We start from the raw sequence: 22,840 nt of genomic DNA, 5'->3' as shown, positions 1-22,840 counted from the left end.
ACAGCTAGAAACTTAGGCCCAGCAAGTTTCACAGAGTTGTTGACATACTGGCTTTCTGAAAGAGATTTTATGGCTTTGCTTCTTGTTGCTAATAATTACAGCATTCTAATATTTTATAAAATTACCTTTAGGCATGGCTGAAACAAAACGTTTTCTCCACCAAGGTCTGTTCCTGTCTGATTTCTCATCATCGCTATCTTTGCGTTCTTCAGTCTGTAGAAAAATTTGGATGCTTTATTTGGAGTTTGGCAGCAGGATAAATTACTATGAAAAGGATTTCAGAAGTCTGTGAAATACAAAAACCAGTCTTGCCTGCCTTAAAACAAAGCTGTTCTTATTGTCACGTAGGCAACTTCTGGAACATGGAAGTATACCTTTTAAACACCAGACTATCATCTGCTTGAAAGCAGGCACTATCTCATTATGTTAGTAAACCAAAAGCTTAATACAGAGACTGGTGTACAGTAGGTACTCTGTAAATACATATGGAATAAATAAATGCAGAGCAAATAAACTCTAGAGGGGTAGTGGAGATGGTAGCAGTAGTATTTAATAATAATAAAGCCGATTGTGTACTATATGCCAGATACTGAGCATAGGGATATATATAATATTATCTCATTTCATCATCACAGAAGCCTTAAGAGACAGGTCCGATTATTAAGCCCTCTTTATAGATGAGAAATATGAAACTAAAAAAAGTAATCTTCCATTTTCCTCAAAGTTACACAGCCTGTATGTAGCACAACTGAGACTTAAACTTAGATCATTTCTTGATTACCATTTATACTGAGTTATCATTAAGAAATGTGAAAGGGCAAAGACAGTAATTCCTTTACTAGCCTATCAAATGACCATGAACAAATCACTTAATTTCCATTTTATTCATCTACAAAACTGAGATTAAAAATACCCTCTTTAAGGGCATCCATGTGAATGAGGTATCAGAACCCTAGCAGAGAGATGAGGGCATCTATGCTAGGGAGGAGATGCCAGTGGGCATAAGAAATTGATTACATACAGGGGGACTGATCAAATAAGTGCATACACAGAAAATAATGAAAACAGGTTTCTCACGTGCGTGTATAAACACACACACATACTCCCTAGCTCTGTCCACTGAAAAGTCCTGGAAACAGCAACAGCCCTACAGCAATGAACACTGTATCCAGATCTCAATTTCTAAAAACCATTTTTCACTAAAAGGAACAAGGGCTCCTTAGAGAAATGGCTAATTCAGGGACTAGGGCAGACAAAGTACAATGTCAGCTTGTAAGATCTTGTGCCAGAAAGCAAAGAAATTCTCAAAGAATAATAGTGACATGTCAAAAGAACTCAGAAGCAGCTTGAAGGGGCTCACACTGGCCAAATTAGGGACAATTGGGCTTCAAAATAAATGATAGTAATAAGCCCATTGACTAAAAGAGAAAACCACGAGACAACAGATATAATTAATAAGTAGATAAGTTAAAAATTTGATGAAGAACAGGATAGTTACATATTTTTAAACTATCCCACCCCACAAAACACTTAAAAATTATAAAGCGAAAAAGAGTAACTTTATTGTGGTGAAGCCTGGAAGACACCACCTTCATCCAGATGAAGACCACAGAGTAATTAAAATTGTGTGCTACCTGACAGGATGCAACGAAAAGAACAGTATCATTTCAGTGATATTCCTGCCAAAGATGAATAACCTGAATCTAATCATGAGAAAATGTCAAACAAACCAAAACTGAGGGACATTCTAGAAAATAACTGGTCTGTAGATTTCTTGAAGAGTGTCAAGGTCATATTAACTGAGGAACTGTCCTAGACTGAAAGAAACTAACAAGACATGACAACTAAAAGCAGCCTGTGATTCTGAAAGGGGTCCTTTACTATAAAAATGCCATGGGAACAACCAGGGACACATGCATGGGCTGTGAAAATTAGATGGTAGTGATGTATCAATGTTCGTTTGCTGATGCTGATGGTTGTACTACGATATGCAGGAGAATGTGCCTGTTTGTGGGAAACTTACACTAAAGTATTCATATTCAGAGCATCTGGCTGGTAACTTGCTCTCAAATGGAGAGGAAGTGTTCTTTTACTGTACTTCCAAATTTTTTGTAACTTCATGATTGTTTCAACATAAAAAGTAATATCTCATCTAACCATCTCAGATGGTTACAAAACCATCAGATACAAAATTGCTTGGAGAAAAGTTATTAAGTGTCATAAAAATGCAAGACAGTATTACTATTAATACGAAACCAAAGTTGTACAGATTTCCTATGGTTGAGAGCATACTAGATTGACTATCCTATCTATCTATCTATCTATCTATTTAGAGATGGGATCTCACTCTGTTGCCTGGGCTACAGTGCAGTGGCATCATCATCGCTCACTGCAGCCTCCAACTCCTAGGCTCAAGCAATCCTCCTGCCTCAGCTTCCTGAGTAGCTAGGACCACAGGTATACATGACCATGCCTGGCTAATTTTTTTTTTTATTTTTTGTAGAGACCAGGTCTCACTATTGCCCGGGCTGGTCTTGAACTCCTGGCCTCAAGTGATCCTCCCACCTCCACCTCCCAAAGTGCTAGGATTACAGGTGTGAGCCACTGTGCCCAGCCGACAAATCATTTTTAATCATGACTACTGTCCATCCTTAATCCTAGATCTATATATTCCATGTTAATTTCAGAGATCAATAGAACCAGGCAGATAGAACACTAAAGCTAACCACAATTAGCAAATTTTTCTACATGGTCTGTGTCTCATACCTCTCCTCTTGAGGAGTCCTTACTCGGGGACGAAGATGATGAGTGAGGTGCAGCCACCAAAGAAGTAGCACCAATGGCTGCAGCCGGAGGGAGGTCTCGCTCTTCATTCCCTGGACGTCGGTTCCAGCTGGGGTCACTCATGGGTCGCCGGACAGAAGATACTATATCAGAGCTCCTGCTTCGAACTAATCTCTCAGGGTAAGAATGCCTTTGCTTGAATGCCTCCATTTCAGCTGGAGTTAAAACATGGGAACCAAAGTTTGGCAACCTGGCCTCATTTCCTCCCACAGCTCCTTCCAGGATTGGGGGATCTGGTGGTGGATGTGATGGCCTAGCATAGTGAACCTTTGGCCTAACCACAGCAGAAGCTCCTGCAAAACAGAAAAAAAGAAGTTTTGTAACTGAGACACAACTAATCGAACAAAAGCATTAACAAAGGGTTTTGGTTTCTTTGTTCTGTCTATGACAAAAGTCAAAAAGTTCATTTCATTAGTTTACCTTCATGCGAAGACAGTGGATCAAACATGGCCAGCAGAGACTCTGACTGAGAAGGAGGAGAGGTCAGGTGGTGGGCGCCTGAAACAAGAGGGCAAATTGTGAGACCAAGCCAGAACTCATGACAGGGAGAATTATCAAACAGTGCAAAGGGTTCTAAGTGTTCTTTTGACAGTTGTCCTTGTTTGATCAATTAGAAGTTGAGAGGCATACCAGAAAAAAAAAGAAACTAAATAAAGAATATCGAATTCTGATTACTTCAAATTCATCTTATTATCTTCATACATGGATTTTTATTACATTTTAGTGGTCTAGCATCCACACCCCTATTACTTCTGATGGCCAAATGTTATTATGGTTAATGCAGACAGCACAAAGCCAGAGGACCTAAGCCATCAAAATTTTAAGAGTGTCACAGCCTCCCTGAGCCTCATCTTTCCCCAGTCTGTAAAAATACGGGTAATACTACCTACAAACGGGTATAAATAGAAATTTGTAAAACTTGAAATTCTAACACGCTCTCAGCAAATGACTTAGTTTTAAAAAGAACCCATAACAAAAATGAATACTACATTATACCATCAAACCAATTTTAACTTCAAAATTGCACTATTTTAAGCCACAGAGTCAAAGATTAGTACCCTAAGCATGTCTAAACAACCAAAAGTAGAAATACCAAAATAGATTAAGTATGCAGATGCTGAAAGTTTCAAATATGAAAAAGAAACTATTAATCTAAACTTTTTTAGTCTGAGCTATATTTTTTGATAATGAACGATACAGTACTATTATGCCTTTTCATCTTTTGTTCTATAGTTTGTATCATTATGAAAGATAGCTTAGAACAGCAGTTCTCAAAATTTTTGTCTCAGGATACCTTTATATCTTTAAAAATTATTGACCCCGAGAGCTTTGCTTATATTGGTTATACCTATTAATATTTATTATATTGGAAATTAAAACTGAAGTTTTAATATTTATTAATTCATTTAAACATACCCATTAAATGGTAACACAATAAAATCTTTTTTAATGAAAAATAACTTATTTTCCAAAATAAAAAATAATGAGAAGACTAGCCTTATTTAACCTTTTTGCAAATTTCATTAACATATGGCCTACTAGAACATAGCAGATTCTCTATCTGCTGCTGTTTTCAATGTGTTGCAATATGTTGTTTTGGTTGAAGCATATAAACAAAATCAGGCCTCTGAGCCCAGGAGTTTGAGGTTGCTGTGAGCTAGGCTGATGCCATGGCACTCTAGCCCAGGGAACAAAGCGATACTCTATCTCAAAAAAAAAAAAAAAAAAAAAAAAAAAAAATTTGGCCTCACACATACGTATAGTACATAAAAGGACAATATTTTAATAGCCTTTTCAGAAAATTGTGTATATTCTTCCTTTTTTTTTTTTTTTTTTGAGACAGAGTCTCACTCTGTTGCCCGGGCTAGAGTGAGTGCCGTGGCGTCAGTCTAGCTCACAGCAACCTCAAACTCCTGGGCTCAAGCGATCCTCCTGTCTCAGCCTCCCGAGTAGCTGGGACTACAGACATGCGCCACCATGCCCGGCTAATTTTTTGTATATATATATTTTAGTTGTCCATATAATTTCTTTCTATTTTTAGTAGAGACGGGGTCTCACTCTTGCTCAGGCTGGTCTCGAACTCCTGACCTCGAGCGATCCACCCGCCTCAGCCTCCCAGAGTGCTAGGATTACAGGCGTGAGGCACCGCGCCTGGCCTATATTCTTCTTTGATGCTCTACCAAATCCTGACAAGTAGTAATTTTTTACAGGTTAGCTACAAGGTGGAATTTGAAGCCAAATCAATGAAATTTTTATACTCTGTTACATTAACATTAATTGGTCTATCTTGTACTTTGAAAGGATCTTTTACTCATGCATGATTTTGTAACATTGCCTATTAGTCATTTAGAAATATTGTTTCAATCAGATATGCAGATCTTCCAAATGCTGACACATTTCATCAAATTATATGAAAAATCATGTTCTTGATATCACCACCAGTCTCACCAGAAAAGTCTTTAACTAATAGGAAGCTGTCAAGCTCATGGAGATGAATACAAGTTTCTAAAATTCTAATTTTTATTTATTTATTTTTTAAGAGATGCGGTTTCATCCTGTCACCCAGGCTGGAGTGCAGTGGTGTCATCATAGCTCACCGCGGCCTCAAACTGCTGGGCTTAAGTGATCCTCTTGCCTCAGGCTCCTAAGTAGCTGGGACCACAGGTCTGCACCAACGTGCCTGGCTCATTATTTCTTGTATTTAGTAGAGACAGGGTCTCGCTCTTGCTCACGCTGGTCTCGAACTTCTGGCCTCAAGCGATCCTCCTGCCTTGGCCTCCCAGAGTGTTAGGATTATAGGCGTGAGCCATCATGCCCAGCCTGAAATTTTGATTTTTATTATTGGCAACAAACTCTACTCTGTCAGTTGTTTTTCTTAAGTAACAGGCTCACTTTGTTAATTTTCAAGAAAATGTCTACCAAATACCCAAGTATGTATTCACACATACTAGTTTGTTATTTTTTCAAGTAAAAATGGTATTTTATGAAAAACAAGTTAACAAACAAGAAAAAAAAAAACCTAGCTGTTTAAGCTAACAGCTCAAATAATCATACGAGCACTTTTCCTTGAGACATTTGACCATATCTCAGAATGCAGCAGAAATGCACTGAGGAACTTCCTATTTCTTCACACAGAATAATAAAAAGATGTATACTCAAGGGTTGAGATGTAATTAAATAATTTTTACTACTTCATCAAAGGCATTCATAAGTAAAACTTTTTTTTAAAACTGTGAGTAAAGAATACGGTGACTACTTGTACGGTTTGGTGCCCTTGCACCATGCTGAGGCCCCAGTAAATTTTATCCTCCTTTGCTGGTGCATCATCGGTACAAATGTCAACACAATGGAAGTGGACAATAATCTTTATTATGAAAATAGTTTTGGCCTCATATTCCACCACTACCACCCCCCGCCTGCCAAAAGGCTCTTCTAAGGACTGTCAGGGGTCTATGGAGACCACACTTTGAGACTGTTGTTTTAAAACAGTGGTTCTCAATCGGCAGCTATTTGGCACCCCCCAAAGGATCATTTGGCAATGTCTGGAACATTTTTGGTTGTCACAAGCCCAGTAGGTAGGTATACACTCCTAGTAGAGGCCAGAGATACCACTAAACATTCTACAATGTACAGGACAGACTCCCACAACAAAAAATTACCCAGCCCAAAATGTCAGTAGTGTTGAGGTTAACAAACCCTGGTTTAGAACAACAACAAAAAATTGTAAAAAAGAAAAGATACCTCAAAACCCACTGCCCAACACATAAAACCAATGCTGGCATTCTGGTATTTCTTTCCAGTTCTTTCTCAATGCATAAGTTTTTTAATGTTTTATCTTGCATGTAAAATTCTATCAAATAAATTTTCCATGTAATATTATGTTCTAGGTATTTCTCCAAGTTATTTCATATCTTGAAAGCATTTTAAAAATAGCTACATGAATTCTAATAAATGGCTACATCAAAATTTACTTAGCCATTCCATTTTTCAACTCTTGCTTCCAATTTTCTCCCAACATAAATGTTAATAAAGAACATCTCTGTGCATAAGACTTTTCTCTATACATGGAATTATTTCCTTATGACTGATTTCTAGAAGTGGAACTAACTGGACCAAATTGAGAATGTGAACATTTATGGCCTTAAATATGTATTGATAAATTATGTCCCAAAGTGCTATACCAATTGATATCCTCAAAAGCAATGGGTAAAAATGCCAGTTTCAACTACGAACATGATTATTTTTAAGTCATTCTCAATTCCCTTTCTTACCATGAGTTATTTCATCCATGTCTGGACTAGTGACAGAATCTTTACCCCCAAAATCAGAGCTGCACTCAGATCTCAAGTCTTCGATTTTATTGGGAATATCCTCAGAAGTTGCACTTATGCCTTTAAAAAAAATAGTAAAAAATAAACAGCAAGAAGAACAAAATAACCACACAAAAAGTATATGAGATTTGGAAAACATTAACAAATTGGTTGTGTCCCACTTCTATACACGTGAGTTGTTTAGTATTATATTCTTTATCACACTATTGCTTAAATAGACTTACCTTGCTTTATACAACATAGTCAGAATTATTATGTGATATCTGAGTAAAGTAGCAGAGGCTACTAAGACTAGAAAGAATTGTAGAGGGACTGTTTGCCTATTACTTCAACAGGCTCTATAAAGCCATACATTAAGTTTTCAAAGATTTAAAGTGCCATAGAAATAATTTTGTTTCCTGGAAATCGCTCATCTCTTAAATAAAACATATCTTTGTATCAACTTCACAAATAAGGGTGGATGGGAGGAACACTTTCAAATTCCTATTCCTTAAAACAAGACAGACATACCCGACACAACACTGAGGCCTGGTGTGCTGGGGCGGGAACTGACCTCCCTGACATCTGTATCATCAGATGTGCTACCCAGTCCCGAACAGCTTTCCAATTCTTGTAGGCGCTCCTCCTGCTTTAGGTCTGGGGCCTCTAAAGAGAAGACAAGGGGTATTGTATCAGTGATTCTGTTAGCACACCATAATTTTAGCTTTTGTGACTCAGAGAAATAAAGCTACCAGGGCCATAAATGAAATCAGTGTAAACAGATTTCTAAGTCTGGGCCAGTTAGCAAAGTTAGTTAGATGAAGTAGTTGAGATTGTGATTTTCATCCCAATATAGGCCAGTTGACTGTCCACAGACGAAAACTCTGTTTCTAGATCACTAATCTCATAGAGTATGCTATTTGTTAACATGTAAACTTGACAAGAGAGTACGGAATAGCTTGTCTCTAGGCTAGCACGTCTGAATGGTTTAATAAAATACATGTCAGAATTACTTAATTAGCCTTGAGCCAAATAAATCACATAGAATGTAATGCAGATATAGTTACTTGTGTTTGCATTCTGGTAGTTGACATTTAGTTGAAGGCAAAGACATGTCTTCATAATGAGAAAAAAAAATAGAGTACATACAAAACACTTTATGTATATATTAATACATTTGTAATAACCCTGCACAGAAGTATCCTCAGGACTACAGAGCCTCAATTTCAACATATTTAAAAAACACATTACATATCTTTTAAAGGGTCAAGTTTTTCCTTGTGATAAATCTAAATATGCTTACCAAGCAGTCAGCCACTCAGGGTTTGATCTGTGTTGCTGCTCTCATCCTGTGATGAGTTATTAATAGAAGATACCGAACCCAATGAGCCACACAGAACCCTGACAAGTTACAAATATTGATAATTCCTTCCAAAATAATTGAGCACAGGGTTAGAAAGCACCTGTCATCTTAACCTATGCTATCCAACACTGCATTTTTTCTTAATGGGCCGAATATGCCCTACACTAATTTTCCATTTGAAATTATTAGCAAGTGTGATTACCTCAAACTTGTCAAACGTCTATTTGGCAAAATATACAAAATATAGAAATTAGGATACCTTATATTTAAAACTTCTGTGTAAATGAAAAAACAAATGATGATAGCATACTAACCTGAGTCACTTGGCAACACCTCTACACTCCAAGCTTCGCTTGTTGTCTCCGATATTGTAGAACCAGTGCAGGGCTCAAGAAGCACTGATCCAGAACCTGGGAGGCACAGCAAACTGCCTAACATGTTCTCTGCTGCTGCACCTGTATAACCAGTGGGCAGCAAAGGATTAACAAAGATCCTGATGGAAAGTACAGTCATAGTGGAGAAAAGCCAAACACTAAGCTAACAAAATGTCTTCACCCACAAGAAAGAAGTCAAGGTAAGAAAAATTTTAATCAAGCACAGCACTAAAACACAAAGTTCCCACTTGACAATGACACAACCTCCTTTTTATCAGTTTCCTCCTGTCCACCTTTGACTCTCCATAGAGAAAATACACATCATTAGGTCAAGTCATTTCAACTAGTTTTTACTTTGGTTTTTCAGCAAATTTTACATGTGTCCTTAGTATCTATAATTTATAGTCCTACAGGGATTAAAAACACTCAGAGAGATTTAAACACAGAAAGTTATACTGGCCAAATATGCTTTCTCCTAGCACATCAGCCACATTCAGAGCAATAAAACACATTTCCAGAAAAGTACCCATCTCCTTCATAGCACTCATTCAACTACAAATACAGTTTATTGCTCAAATACAACTTACTGCCAGGAACAATACTAGTTTGGGATTCAGAACAAGGTAATGTAAAACCAATTAAGAAATCTATTTACACGGCTTAAAAATACAAAGTATTAAATATTATTATATGCCTGTGTTAATAATACTCAAGTTCAAAATGCTCCACTACTTTTGATTAAGCCTAATAAAAGAAAAATTCTACTTCAGTGCATGAAGAAAAATTGGAAAAAATTACCAGTAAAAGTTATCTTTTAAAGATATATCATGAACTATTTACAAATACAATAATATCTGGAACGTACCTAAACATAATGGGGTGTGGGGAGAAGAGGGTAGCAAGTGGGAGAACAGGTGAAACAAAACTGGCCACGTGTGCCTAACTGTTGGAGCTGAGTGATGGGTATACTGGATACCATTCTCATTTGATTATTTGTTTGAAATTTTCCATGATTTAAAAAGAAAACGAGGATGGTTGTTACAAGACTGTATAAATCTTTCAGAATTCATAAAATGGTATCCAAAAGAGGGTTTTAATGTATGTAAATTGCACCTCAATAAATTTGAAATTTAAAAAAGAAAAACAAAAGTGGTTACCCTTTGGAACTGAATCCTTCCAGAGGTGAACTCATTTTTTGAGAAAACATCAGTATCATATTATTTTGAAAATTTTATGCCTATAATCTGTAAGAATTTTCATCTTAAGGTAAGGTGTTTAGTCTCGAAAGGAGAATATACTCATCAGAAACAGACAAAGAACATATATTATGCCCTCCAAACAAGACTTGACCAGAAGCTAATTCAAAAGACTGGATTTTCTATTATTTGGAGGGTGGGGAGGTAGGATGAATGTTGAAAGGGAAAACATTAAGTAAAGAAAAATGTATCCATGTGACTTGTTCCCCACAGGTATCAGTTTCCAGGTTGGTGCTGACACAGAGTGTTTGTCAGAGCACTATCGCTGCTTCCTATGAAAGGTGAGTGGATATGAATGATAGCAATCTTCCAGAGATATTAAATAGCAGTTACCTGCAATTTCTTGCAAGCGATCTTCATCAATGTTAGGGTCAAAGTCACTTCCCAAGACATCTGTACTCCAAGTCTCACTCACTGTTTCCGATATGTCCCTATCATCTGTTAGTCCCATCATGTCACGAATTTCAAACTTCCTTAGCTTATCATCAAGATTATCTTGCGTTGTAGCTATCAAAAACAAAATTAAGCATTTTAAAAATGGTAGCACAGCTACGAATTTTTAATCAACTTTAAAGAACTTTTATATCTTTGAACTTCAAATTACATCATTACTAAACATATAGTGTATCATCCTAGACCTAGCTACACCAGCCAGCTCCCTAGTGACCAAGCTACCTCCTGCTAAGATTAGCAGAGGTCCCTACCCAACCACCAGTGACCATAGATGCATGAGTGAGCCCCATCCAAATCAGAAGAACCAACATGCTGACCTATATACTTGAGATCAGAATTAATGTTTTGGGGTGGTTATATGGCAGTATTGTGGCAATAATTAACTACTAAAAATGTTTTTCACATGACTTGGGTAACTGCCCTCTGCATTCTAGAGTTTTCTGTCCTCCCTAAACCAATTTCCCTCAATTCACTTCTTAACTTTGCATTTCACAAAACGTATACTGTCAAGCACCTGTATCAGAATCACCCAGAAGGCTTATGATAGAGGTGATATTCGTTCAACTTCAACTTCTGTTATAAACTAATACAGCAGTGCCCCCTTATCCAAGGCGGATACATTCCAAGACCTCCAGTGGATGACTAAAACTGCAAATAATACCGAACCCTATATAATCCATGTTCTTTCAATCTGATTGCCACAATGGCTACTGAGTGACTAATAGGCAGGTGGTGTATACAATGTGGATATGCTGGACAAGGCAATCATTCATAACCTGGATGGAATGGCGTACATTTAAAACTTATGAATTGTTTATTTCTGGAATTTTCCATTTAATATTTTTGGGTCATGGATAACTGAAACTGTGGAAGGTAAAAACATGGACAAAAAGGGACTATTGTATTATTTTAGGTTTCCGTATTATTTGATAGAAATTTAGTCCTAACTGATACACTAATAAACCAAATCAATAAAAACAGAGCATTACTTTTTTCAAGCCATACACACTCCAATGGCAATATTCTTTTCTTTCTAAAATGGACAGAAGCAAAATTTCTAGAAATGAGACTTGGGAAATTGAACTTTTAAAAAGTTTCCAGGTAATTCTTATGCACAATGAAGTCCAAGAATCACTGCCTCAAACCTAGTTGAGGGCATTGTCTTTAAATGAACAAAGCTAAAAAACCTTTTTCAAATTTATCTTTTCCTAAAGCTCCTCACCCCCTTATCCTCATCTAATAAAAAGCTTTCAATGGCTTCCAGCTCACTACTAAAATATAGACTTCCTTCTGTCCACAATGGGGATCCACCCACTTTTCAATCCTTACCTCATCCTATTTCCCTAATTGACAACTGAGTACATACTATGGCTCCCACCTCTCTGGCTTGCTTACACTAGTCCATCACTTAGAATGATTTACCTCCAACTTCTGCCAAGGCAATGCCAGCCAGCCTTTAAAGCTAGTATTTCCTTCCAATAAGTTTTCCCCATACTTTTTTTTTTTTGAGACAGAGTCTCACTCTGTTGGCCAGGCTAGAGTGCAGTGGTGTCATCATAGCTCACTGCAACCTCAAATTCCGGGGCTCAAGTGATCCTCCTGTCTCAGCCTCCCAGGTAGCTGGGACTACAAGTACATGCCACCACGCTCAACTAAGTTTTCTAGTTTTTGTAGAGACAGGGTCTGCTCTTGCTCAGACTTGTCTTGAACTCATGACTTCAATTGATTCTCCCACCTCAGCCTCCCAGAGTGCTAGGATCACAGGCGTGAGCCACTGTGCCAGGCCTCTTTTCTCTACACTTTCAACCACAGGGTATCACTCACTCAGAACTGTCAAAGCACTTTTCTGATACTTTGCATCATTTGTATACCATTCTCTCTCTATTCTAAGTTCCTTCAGCCCTGAATATTTACTACCATATTCTTTAAATATTACAGAATTGAAATACCAAATATTATAGAATTTAAGGTAATTCATATAAATTATTCTATGTAATTTAAGCCTAAACACCCACTTACCAACTAAACACATTTTTAAGAACTGAAAAAACTATGAATAAATGCAAGTTTAATGGTCATTTATATAATCAACTTAAATTTATTATCTTACTGAACATAGCCAGCTTACATGCAAACACATTGCTTATCTCACAATCAGGTAAATTCTTTGCTACTTAAACAATCGTGTTCAACTTCATTTTACCTTGCTCATGTTCTAAGAGCTGTAGAGCTTCAACTCCATTACTCCCAGAAGGTCCTGCTCCAAGTTCTGATACAGACTCCCCTTCCAGGTCTAGAGAAGACACTGAATTGGAGCGATTTGAAGGACCTAGAGAAATGTTCATCCTGTCAGCAATCTTTTTAAAAGTCATGAGCCACCAGGCAATTTTTCATGCCTTGATAAGAGACAAAAGACTTATTAAAGTGCTTTTAATACTGTATTTATACCTTAAAAAAATACATGCCCTTTGAGCTAGTAATTCTGCTTCCAGGAATTTATTTAGGAAACCAATCAAAAATTAATCTAAGGTTGTTTGTTGCAAGCTTCTTGTAACGTCTGAAAAGTGGAAGCAATCTGTATGTTTAATCATAGAAGAATGTTGAGATAAATTATGATATGCTCCTTTGAAGTTAAAGAGCCATTAAAATTCTTATTTAAAAATGTTAAATTACAAAGGGAAGTGTTAATGCTATATTATCAACCAAAACAGCATAAACCTAATTTTGCTATAAATAAACCAAAATGTTAACTGCTATTAACAGAATGGTGAAATTATAGATGTTTCTATTTCCTCCATTTTCTGAAATGAATACACATTACTTATGAAATTTTTTGAAAAGTTAGATAAAAAGAAGTTATTGCATTTTATGGTTCTTTTTAAATGTCAGTAAACTAGAACTTTTTTCATTTAAAAAATTTGTCCTAGTATAGTGGAATGACATTCTCACTTCACAGTCTTGGCTTCTAATTTTCTTTTTTATTCCTATTTCTATTGTATCCTCCTTCATAAAGGTGTATGTAAGTGTCAAAATAAAGGAATACAGAACTCTGAGAGTATACACAACATCCTGAAATACTAGTAAGTCCATTTTTCCCATTTAGACATGCGTCATATCCTACTAAAGGAGCTCCATAAGCTTTGGTATATACTAATAGAGGAGAAACAAAACATGCTATTATTCTAATTTAAGTCTGAATGAAGAGTTATATCTTCTCCATTCTGTATGACCAAAGGCATCTTAAAATCTTAATTTTATTCAAGAAACGATCTTTACAGCCAACTGTTCAAGCTCATTAGAGGAAATCTTCATTACTCTCCTCAGTGAGAGGAACAGATGGTATAATTATAATTTATAAGGCTCCTTTAAAGAACACAAAACAAAATATTACTTGAATCACACAACTCCTTGAATGAAGTAACCCTTCACCTTCAGATATTCCTTCCAGATTATCACTGCAGAGGGAAAAGCGCAAGGTTTTATCAGGTTTACCGTGGAGTTTGTTTTCATCAACAGGGACATCTCCTTGTCCTCCATCCGAGAGTTGCATGTTTAGGACCTGAAAAATAAAAGACCAATTTTGGTTTATCAACTGAAAGAGTATTGATAAGAAAACAAACCACAACAAATGCATATTTGAGCCATTCTTAATCTTAAATTATCATTTTTAACTGAAACCCCATTTATAAGGTCTGTCAAACTTTTAAATACCTGTGGAATAAAAGTGTATCAGTTAAAACAACTGAAGCTATGTTTTTTCCACTGCCCTACCAGCGTCAGAGATTGAACAGGCAATCAGATATCAGACGAGCAGGGATTAGGAGTAGAGGAGTCGGAGGGCTGTGGTGTCAACAGGCTGGTCCTTCCTGTTCTGCCATGTGTCAGCTATGTAAACTGGATAAATTACTTAAGCTCTCTAAGTCTTAGTTTCTTCATCTATAAAATGATAGTAAGAGCATGTATTCATGGAATTGTGGAGGATTAAATAAAAAGATGCGCACAAAGCATTTGGTATAGCACATAACCTATTGAATTTGCAGTATATTTTTTCAGAAATTAATAAATGAATTCAACCAGAAGAAAACATGATGTAATCATGTTATTAATATCTTGCAGGCACCAGAATTTAATCCAACTAGTTTGAATCTCTACTTGATCACCACATACAGGGTCACAAAAGTCCAAGCCAGAAGCTGAAGTATGACTTCACAGCCATCTCCAGCTTAGAGGTGATGGCCTTTTAATAATGTTTTCTATTTACTGGCTGATTTCCAAATAACATAATTACTTCTCACTACTCCTTATAAGCCTCATAATTCAACATTGTATGTGTATCTCCACCTTAATGAAGAATTGAGCACTATGTTGGAAGTCACATAGCACAGTTTAAGAACCCAGAACTGGCTGGGCATAGTGGCTTATGTCTGTAATCCTGGCACTCTGGGAGGCCAAAGTGGGAGGATTGCTTGAGGTCAAGAGTTTGAGACCAGCCTGAGCAAGAGCAAGACCACATCTCTACTAAAAAGAGAAAATATTAGCCGGACAACTAAAAGTAAAAATAAACAAAAAAATTAGACAGGCGTGGTGGCAAGTGCCTGTAGTCCCAGCTACTCAAGAGGCTGAGGCAGGAGGATCACTTGAGCCCAAGAGTTTGAGGTTGCTGTGAGCTAGGCTGATGCCACGGCACTCACTCTAGCCCAGGCAACAGAGTAAGACTCTGTCTCAAAAAAAAAGAATCCAGAACTTGAATTCACAGTCAGTGGCTTACTTAGCTGTTGCTGGAATATGAGAATAGTATCTTCACTTAAAAAGAAAAAGGGAGCTCTCATCACAAAAAAAGGATAAGTATGGAGGTACTGCATATATTAGTTTGATTCAGCCATTCCACAATGTATATCTGTATCAAAACATCATGTTGTACACTATAAATATATGTAATTTTTCAGTTAAATAATTTTTAAAAACAAAAAAATACCCTCTAGGTTTTGACCTTGCATTTAAAAGAATAAATGTTTTTTAATGGTTTTATAAATTTACATACAATGCTTTTAAAAAGTCCTTTAAAGCCTGGCGCAGTGGTGGTGGGCACCTATACTCCCAGCTACTCAGAAGGCTAAGGTGGGAAGATCACTTGAGCCCAGGAGTTTGAGGCCAGCCCGGGCAACATAGCAAGACCCCATCTCTTTTTTTAAAAAGTCAATTAAAAATAGACTTTTTTCCTATTTGCTTGAAATGAAATAGACATAAAAATTTTTAATTTTGTATTTTTAGGATAACTTGGACCTTTAAACTCACCATAGTAAGTGATGTGAAATGAAACTTCAGGAAAAAAAATCATCACAAGGCCTGGAGAGCGGTATGAATCAACAGAAAACAAAAGGATCACACTGCTATGCAGATATTTTCCCAAATCATATCCAAGGGCAAGCAATTTTGTGACCTTATACAGAGTTATTGTTCAAAACCAGTCACACTGGGATATAAAATACAAAAATTTAATTTCATGGCCAGGCGCGGTGGCTCACGCCTGTAATCCTAGCACTCTGGGAGGTGGGTGTATTGCTCGAGGTCAGGAGTTCAAGACCAGCCTGGGCAAGAGCAAGACCCCCGTCTCTACTAAAAGTAGAAAGAAATTATCTGGACAACTAAAAATATATAGAAAAAATTAGCCAGGCATGGTGGCGCATGCCTGTAGTCCCAGCTACTCGGGAGGCTGAGGCAGTAGGATTGCTTGAGCCCAGGAGTTTGAGGTTGCTGTGAGCTAGGCTGACGCCCCAGCACTCTAGCCCAGGCAACTCTAGCCAGGCAACGGAGTGAGACTCTGTCTCAAAAAAAAAAATCTAATGTCATCCCACTAAACTAGAGAATCTGTGAACTCTAGGCTAAACTAAAACCCCAGAATCTCAGAGTTGAAAGAACTTTAAGGGTTCATCTACCTACTAGTTCTCAGCTGGGGACTGAAATCGTTCCTGGGGCCTTTTGCAGGTACAATTTAGGTTGTTATAATGACTGGAGAATTCTATCGGCATTTAGTCCCAGGGGCATTGGACAAAAAGGAAAATAACATCCTGCAATGCAGGGAACAGTCCCCCCAAATAAAGTGTTATTATCTTACCCAGAATTCTAATACCACCTCCATTAAGAAACACTAATCTAAAACATAAGAAAAGAAACACTAATCTAGTCAAATCCCTTACCCTAATAAGAAATCATATCTATACCATCCCCCCCAAAAAACAACACATGAAAACACTGACATCCAACAATTTTTGACCCACGAAAAGAACAATTTCATATAGCTGAAAGTTGGCTCTTCTTTTTCTAGTTCCTTAAGGTGGAAAGTTAGTTTATTGATCAAAATTTTTCTCCTTTTTTTAACATAGGCATTTACAACTATAAATTTCCCTCTAAGCACTGTTCTCACCCAAAGTTTGGTATGTTGTGTCTTTGTTTTCATTCCTCTTCAAATCAAAGTATTTTCTAAGTTCCCTTGATTTCTTCTTGGTCCATTGGTTAAGATGTGTTGTTTAATTTCTACATATTTGTGAATCTTCCAATTTCCTTCTGTTAATTGATTTTTAGGTCTATTTCATTGTGGTCAAAGAAGATACTTTGTATGATTTCAACTTTTTTTAATTTACTGAGACTTATATAGCCTAATATATGGTCTATCCCAGAGAATGTTTCACATGCACTTAACAAGAATATGTACTCTGTTGTAGCTGGGTGAAGTGCTCTATACATGTATATTAGGTCTAATTACAGTATTGTTCAGGTCCTCTATTTCCTTGTTGATTTTATTGTCTAGTTGTTGTATCATTACTGAAAGTGGGGTACTGAACTGTCCAACTATTATTGTATAACAACTATCTATTTCTCCCTTCAATTCTGTCAGCTTTTGCTTAATATATTCTGGGGCTATTGTTAGGTGTGTGTATGTTTATAATTGCTATATCGTCTTGATGGAGTGACCATTTATCAACATATAATGTCTTTCTTTGTCTCTTGTAATCTTTATGCTCCTCAGACCAGACATTTTCAATTGATCCATTTTCAAGTTCCCTGATCCTTCTGCCTGCTCAAATCTGCTGTTGAACACTCCTTGTGTATTTTTCATTCCAGTTATTGTACTTTTCAATGCCAGGATTTCTACATGGCGCCTTTTTGTAATTTCTACCACTTTACTGATATCCTCTGTTTGATGAGATGACGTTCTTTTGCTTTCCCTCAGTTCTTTGCTCATGGTTTCCTTAGCTCATGGAGTGTATTTTTTTTAGAGACAGGGTCTTGCTCTGTTGCCCAGGCTGGGGTGTAGTGGCATGATCATAGCTCAGTATAATCTCAAATTCCTGGGCTCAAGTGATCCTCCTGCCTCAGTCTCCTGAGTAGCTGGGACTATAGACACATGCCACCACACCCAGCTAATTTTTCTTTTTCTTTTGTAGATACAGGGTCTTACTATATTGCAGAGGCTGGTCTTGAACTCCTGGCCTCAAACAATCCTTCTGCCTCAGCATTCCAAAATGCTGGGATCACAGGTGGGAGTCACTGCACCCAGCCCTGTGAGAATAGAGTCCAGATTTCTTCTTCTTCCCATTTGCCTCTAAGCTAAGCTCTTTTGTTACAAATATCTTAAAATTGATTCCCATACCTCCAACCCCCTTTCTTTAAAACATTTTATTTTCTTAGTTTTCTTTTCAGTTCTCTCTTCCAATTTTTCCTGACCAGCCAAAGAACAGATAGTTTATCTCAAGAATTTGGGCTCATTAAAGCAGGAATATCACTAGTATACCACAAGAAAGAAAACAAGCATAAAACATTTCCTATAAGTCACTACAAAAGTTTCTTCAATTTCCACACCACAGTTTCCTGGCTTCCTCTTTCTTCTACTATTACTAGGAAAATTCCTTTTGTTTGCACCTATTCACCAACTTCAGTGCCACAGATGTACTAATGTGAAGGGCCCCCACAACTGCTCATCAAATGCTCAACACATGATGGTGTGTCATGGTAGGCCCATTGAAGATAATGAAGAACATGCATTAAATTCACTGCTAGGGTCTGAATGTTTGTACCCCCTAAAATTTGTATGTCAAAATCCTAACCTCAAGGTGATGATGGTATGTGGAGATTAGGCCTTTGCAGAGGTGACTAGGTCATGAGGGCAGAGCCCTCCTGAATGGAATTAGTGCCTTCATAAAATAGGCCCAAGGACACAGCAAGAAGGCACCTTGTATGAACCAGGAAATGGACCTCCATAGACACTATGTTTACCTTCATCTTGGACTTCCCAGCCTTCTGAATTGTGAGAAGTAAATTTCTATTGTGATAAGACAACCAGCCTTTGGTGTTTTATTATAGCAGCCGAAATGGACTAAAACATCAATACTGATTAATAGAAGCATGTGACCATGTATGTTCATACCTCATTTTCTGACATCATCCCTGGAGTAAGCTGGGGCCCTGTCCCTAAGGAAATGACCAGCACCTCTTCTGGTTGTACCTCTGGGATGGTTTCTTGAGATGATCCTTCATGGTCCATATGTAGGTCCATTAGCATATTGGTGCGGCTTCTGCTCCGAGTTGCTAATAAAAAATTTCAAATAAAATAATTTAGAGAAGACAAAATTAAGAAAATAGCACACTAAATATGAAACTATATTTCCTATTAGTGCAGAACATTTGCGCATGCACAAAAAAAGAGTGGTAAAAACATAAATAAGGAAAAAACAAAACAAAACCAAAAACTAGATCCTCCCAGTTACTCTAGTGATGACTAGTACATACAGCTTATCCTTCAAACTGATAACCAGGACAGTGATTTAAGTCCACGCATGATCACACATGCAGAACGGCAAACGTGTCTCAATCAATTTCAGACTTGGGTGACAAGAAAAGCATTACCTTATTTCTTATTTTTTAAAGACATTTTTACTATTTTTTCTGTAAAATGATTTAACTGACAGAGATCTCCCATACTAATAATTGGACTTAAGCATTAGAAAATTTCAAATGGAAACTTGATAGCCATTTCAAGTCATATAATTTAATTAGGCAACCTTTGACAAAACAAGAATCAGTTTTTCAAAGCACATTTTTCTCCCAAGAAATGTATTAACCTCTTTCTAAAGATGTAGGAGAGAAGATCTCCTTATGTTTGAATGCAAGGTCCTATTGGTTTTATGGAAACAATTTAAAGTAATAAAGGTTTCAATTACTCTTGGTTTTTTACCTCTATCTAAAAGTAAAAAAGTAATACTTTCTTCTAAAATAATTTATCTCATAAATCTTTCAAAAACTTTTGGACACTGAAAGATTTAGACAGTTTGTGACAATTTCTCTATGAGTTTTATATTTTTCATTTTCTTTCAGAGGGCAATAAAACTCAATACAACCAGAATACTAAATAGAAATTCTCTTCAGTGCAAAATAATCAACAGTACAGACATAAAGCAAAAACATTCTATGGTAACAAAAGTCTTTCAACGTCACTTTCAGTGAAAGCTAATCTACTTGACAGAAAGATAAACAATCACCTCACAACACTGTAGATCTGTTCGTTAAACACTTTTAGTCTGAAAATTCAGAGCACACACCAATTTCCAAAAGTCTAAAACAGGTTCACTCACATCTTTATTTGCCAGCCCTCATTATCCTACTGAATTATCAACTTAAATTCAATTTCGTGAGCAGGGCTATGAATCTTAAGTAACAAACTTTATAACTATAATTTATAAAAATGCAAGTAATCAAGTTTCATGTAGCAATTTACATAAAGCAAAAGCAACATGCATATAAAGCACATTTTTGTAAACTATTTCTTAAATAAAATCATATAAGAAGAGGAAGAACAGCCTATTACCCAACAAACGGGGTTATTATTATAATATGAGCAGTAAGATTGGTAGCTGAGGAATCCCAGGCAGTGATGGCTACTAACTGTTGTCCTATGTTGCGAAAGCATTAAATAGAAAGAAAATCAACCCTTTGAACAATGGACACATTTTTTAAAAATATGAAATAAATGCAATGACCAGATCACATGACTATACAAAAAATAATAATGAGCAAACAATTGAAATTTATTTTCCATCAGATCCTTATTTAATGACACTTTTTGATGATGTGAAATTTAAAAAACTAATTTACAGCAATTTACAGCAGTGAATAGGGGGGGAAATCTCTTATTTACCAAAAATCATTTATTTCTTCATGTTAACAGAGTACAAATAGCCCATAATGTTAAAAACCATTAAGTATAACACTTCAATTTTTTTTATTTTTAATTATGAAAACTGACATTTTGGGATGATGAAGAAAGCCACAGACTTGAAGAACATGATGCCATATTCCTGTTGATAACACAATTCCATACTACATTAAACGTAAGGTAGAACCAGTTGCAGTGGCTCACACCTGTAATCCCAACACTTTTTTCGAAGCCAAGGGGGGAGGATGGCTTGAGGCCAGGAGTTTGAGACCAGCCTGACCAACAGACCCCTGTTCCTACAAAAAATTTTTAAAAATTAGCCAGGCGTAGTGGCACATGCCTTTAGTCCCAGCTATTTAAGAGGCTGAGGCAGGAGGATCACCTGAGCCCAGGCGTTTGAGGTTGTACTGAGCTATGATCATGCCACTGCACTCTAGCCTGGGTGACAGAGTGAGACCCTCTCTCTATTAAAAAGAAAAACAAAAACAAAAACAAAAACTATTCATCACTAAGTGTTGCTGAGATCCTTATTATAATTAGGCAGGCACTAAAATACTGCTGGTCCCCTGGCTTAAACACTTTAGACCTGTCTTGTTTACTTTGTCTAACTCCCATTCATCCTTCAAGAGAAAAGATCTTCTGATACCACCATCAAGTGCCTAAGTTAGGTGTCCCCTGACCCCCTTGAGGGGCTCATCTCCATCCAAACACTTAGTATACTGACAGGCACTGGTCTTTTCTTGTTTGCCCCAACTAAACTATCAGTAGCTGACTTCAGAGTAAGGGCATGTCCTAATGCTCTTTGTATCACCAGTGTAATACAGTGCTTCATGCGCAAGATGGTGATAATACCTACTGTCATAGGATTTTTGTGTAGATGAAATGAAACAACATTTATAAAGTGCTTACCCAATGTGTGGTGCACAGTACATGCTCAATTAATTTTTTGGCAGATATATGGATAATAGGCCGGGCGCGGTGGCTCACGCCTGTAATCCTAGCACTCTGGGAGGCCGAGGCGGGTGGATCGCTCGAGGTCAGGAGTTCAAGACCAGCCTGAGCAAGAGTGAGACCCCGTCTCTACTAAAAATAGAAAGAAATTATATGGACAACTAAAATATATATATACAAAAAATTAGCCAGGCATGGTGGCGCATGCCTGTAGTCCCAGCTACTCGGGAGGCTGAGGCAGTAGGATCGCTTGAGCCCAGGAGTTTGAGGTTGCTGTGAGCTAGACTGACGCCACGGCACTCACTCTAGCCCGGGCAACAGAGTGAGACTCTGTCTCAAAAAAAAAAAAAAAAAAAAACAAAATAAATGAAACTTCTACTTTATAACATTGAGATATCTTAGCTCAATTGACAAAAAACTGATTATTAATAAAAACAATAATGAAAAAATAGTAACTATTATTTTCCACCTTATTGATGGAAACTTCTAAAATAATATTATTATTTAAAACTTTGTAGAAAGAAGAGGGCTACATAACAAAAAATGACTACAACATTTTCAAAATTTTCCCAAGACACTGAATTTTTTTTTTTAGAGACAGGGTCTCACTATGTCACCCATACTAGAATGCAATGGCACGATTATAGCTCACTGTAACTTCAAATTTCTGGGTTCAAGAGACCCTCCTGCCTCAGCGTCCTGAGTGGCTGGACTACAGGCATGCACCACCATCCCAAATAATTTTTTTTTTTTTTTCCCTTGGATAGAGACTGGGTCTCGCTAGGTTGCTCAGGCTGGTCTCAAACAGCTTGCCTCTGGTGACCCTCCTACCCTGGTCTTCCAAAATGCTGGGATTATAGGCGTAAGCCACCAGCCAAGACACTAAAATTTAAACAAAGTATACTGTGAGTGGCATGATTTCAATTACTTATGAAAAGTATGTCTAGGTAAAGCTAACATCTACTGATAAACCTTAACTAACCAGGTATGATTTTTAGAAATTGAAATTTCATCAGTAAACATGAAAAGAAATACTTTTCCATGTTATTTAAGACTATACTCCAAAACACTGAGCAATA

General features: G+C 37.0%; 1 protein-coding gene across 4 annotated transcripts in view; it reads right to left on the bottom strand.

Annotated features, from left to right (window-relative positions):
- GAPVD1 (GTPase activating protein and VPS9 domains 1) overlaps positions 1 to 22,840 on the bottom strand; it is a 74,261-nt gene that overhangs the window by 17,754 nt on the left and 33,667 nt on the right. For 2 of the 4 annotated variants that reach the window (XM_069476780.1, XM_069476782.1), the window contains exons 8-17: positions 19,026 to 19,186; positions 14,030 to 14,159; positions 12,804 to 12,929; positions 10,481 to 10,654; positions 8,832 to 8,972; positions 7,686 to 7,820; positions 7,116 to 7,235; positions 3,265 to 3,342; positions 2,767 to 3,137; positions 126 to 213 (exon numbers count right to left, since the gene is read on the bottom strand). In XM_069476780.1, coding sequence (XP_069332881.1) covers positions 126 to 213; positions 2,767 to 3,137; positions 3,265 to 3,342; positions 7,116 to 7,235; positions 7,686 to 7,820; positions 8,832 to 8,972; positions 10,481 to 10,654; positions 12,804 to 12,929; positions 14,030 to 14,159; positions 19,026 to 19,186 — 1,524 coding nt within the window. The remainder of the gene's footprint in view (positions 1 to 125; positions 214 to 2,766; positions 3,138 to 3,264; positions 3,343 to 7,115; positions 7,236 to 7,685; positions 7,821 to 8,831; positions 8,973 to 10,480; positions 10,655 to 12,803; positions 12,930 to 14,029; positions 14,160 to 19,025; positions 19,187 to 22,840) is intronic. The other 2 variants (XM_069476781.1, XM_069476784.1) reach the window with 1 other exon arrangement.

The sequence above is a fragment of the Eulemur rufifrons genome, chromosome 7 (assembly GCF_041146395.1).
Source record: "Eulemur rufifrons isolate Redbay chromosome 7, OSU_ERuf_1, whole genome shotgun sequence".
NCBI lineage: Eukaryota > Metazoa > Chordata > Mammalia > Primates > Lemuridae > Eulemur > Eulemur rufifrons.
This window is presented reverse-complemented; position numbering and strand designations above follow the sequence as displayed.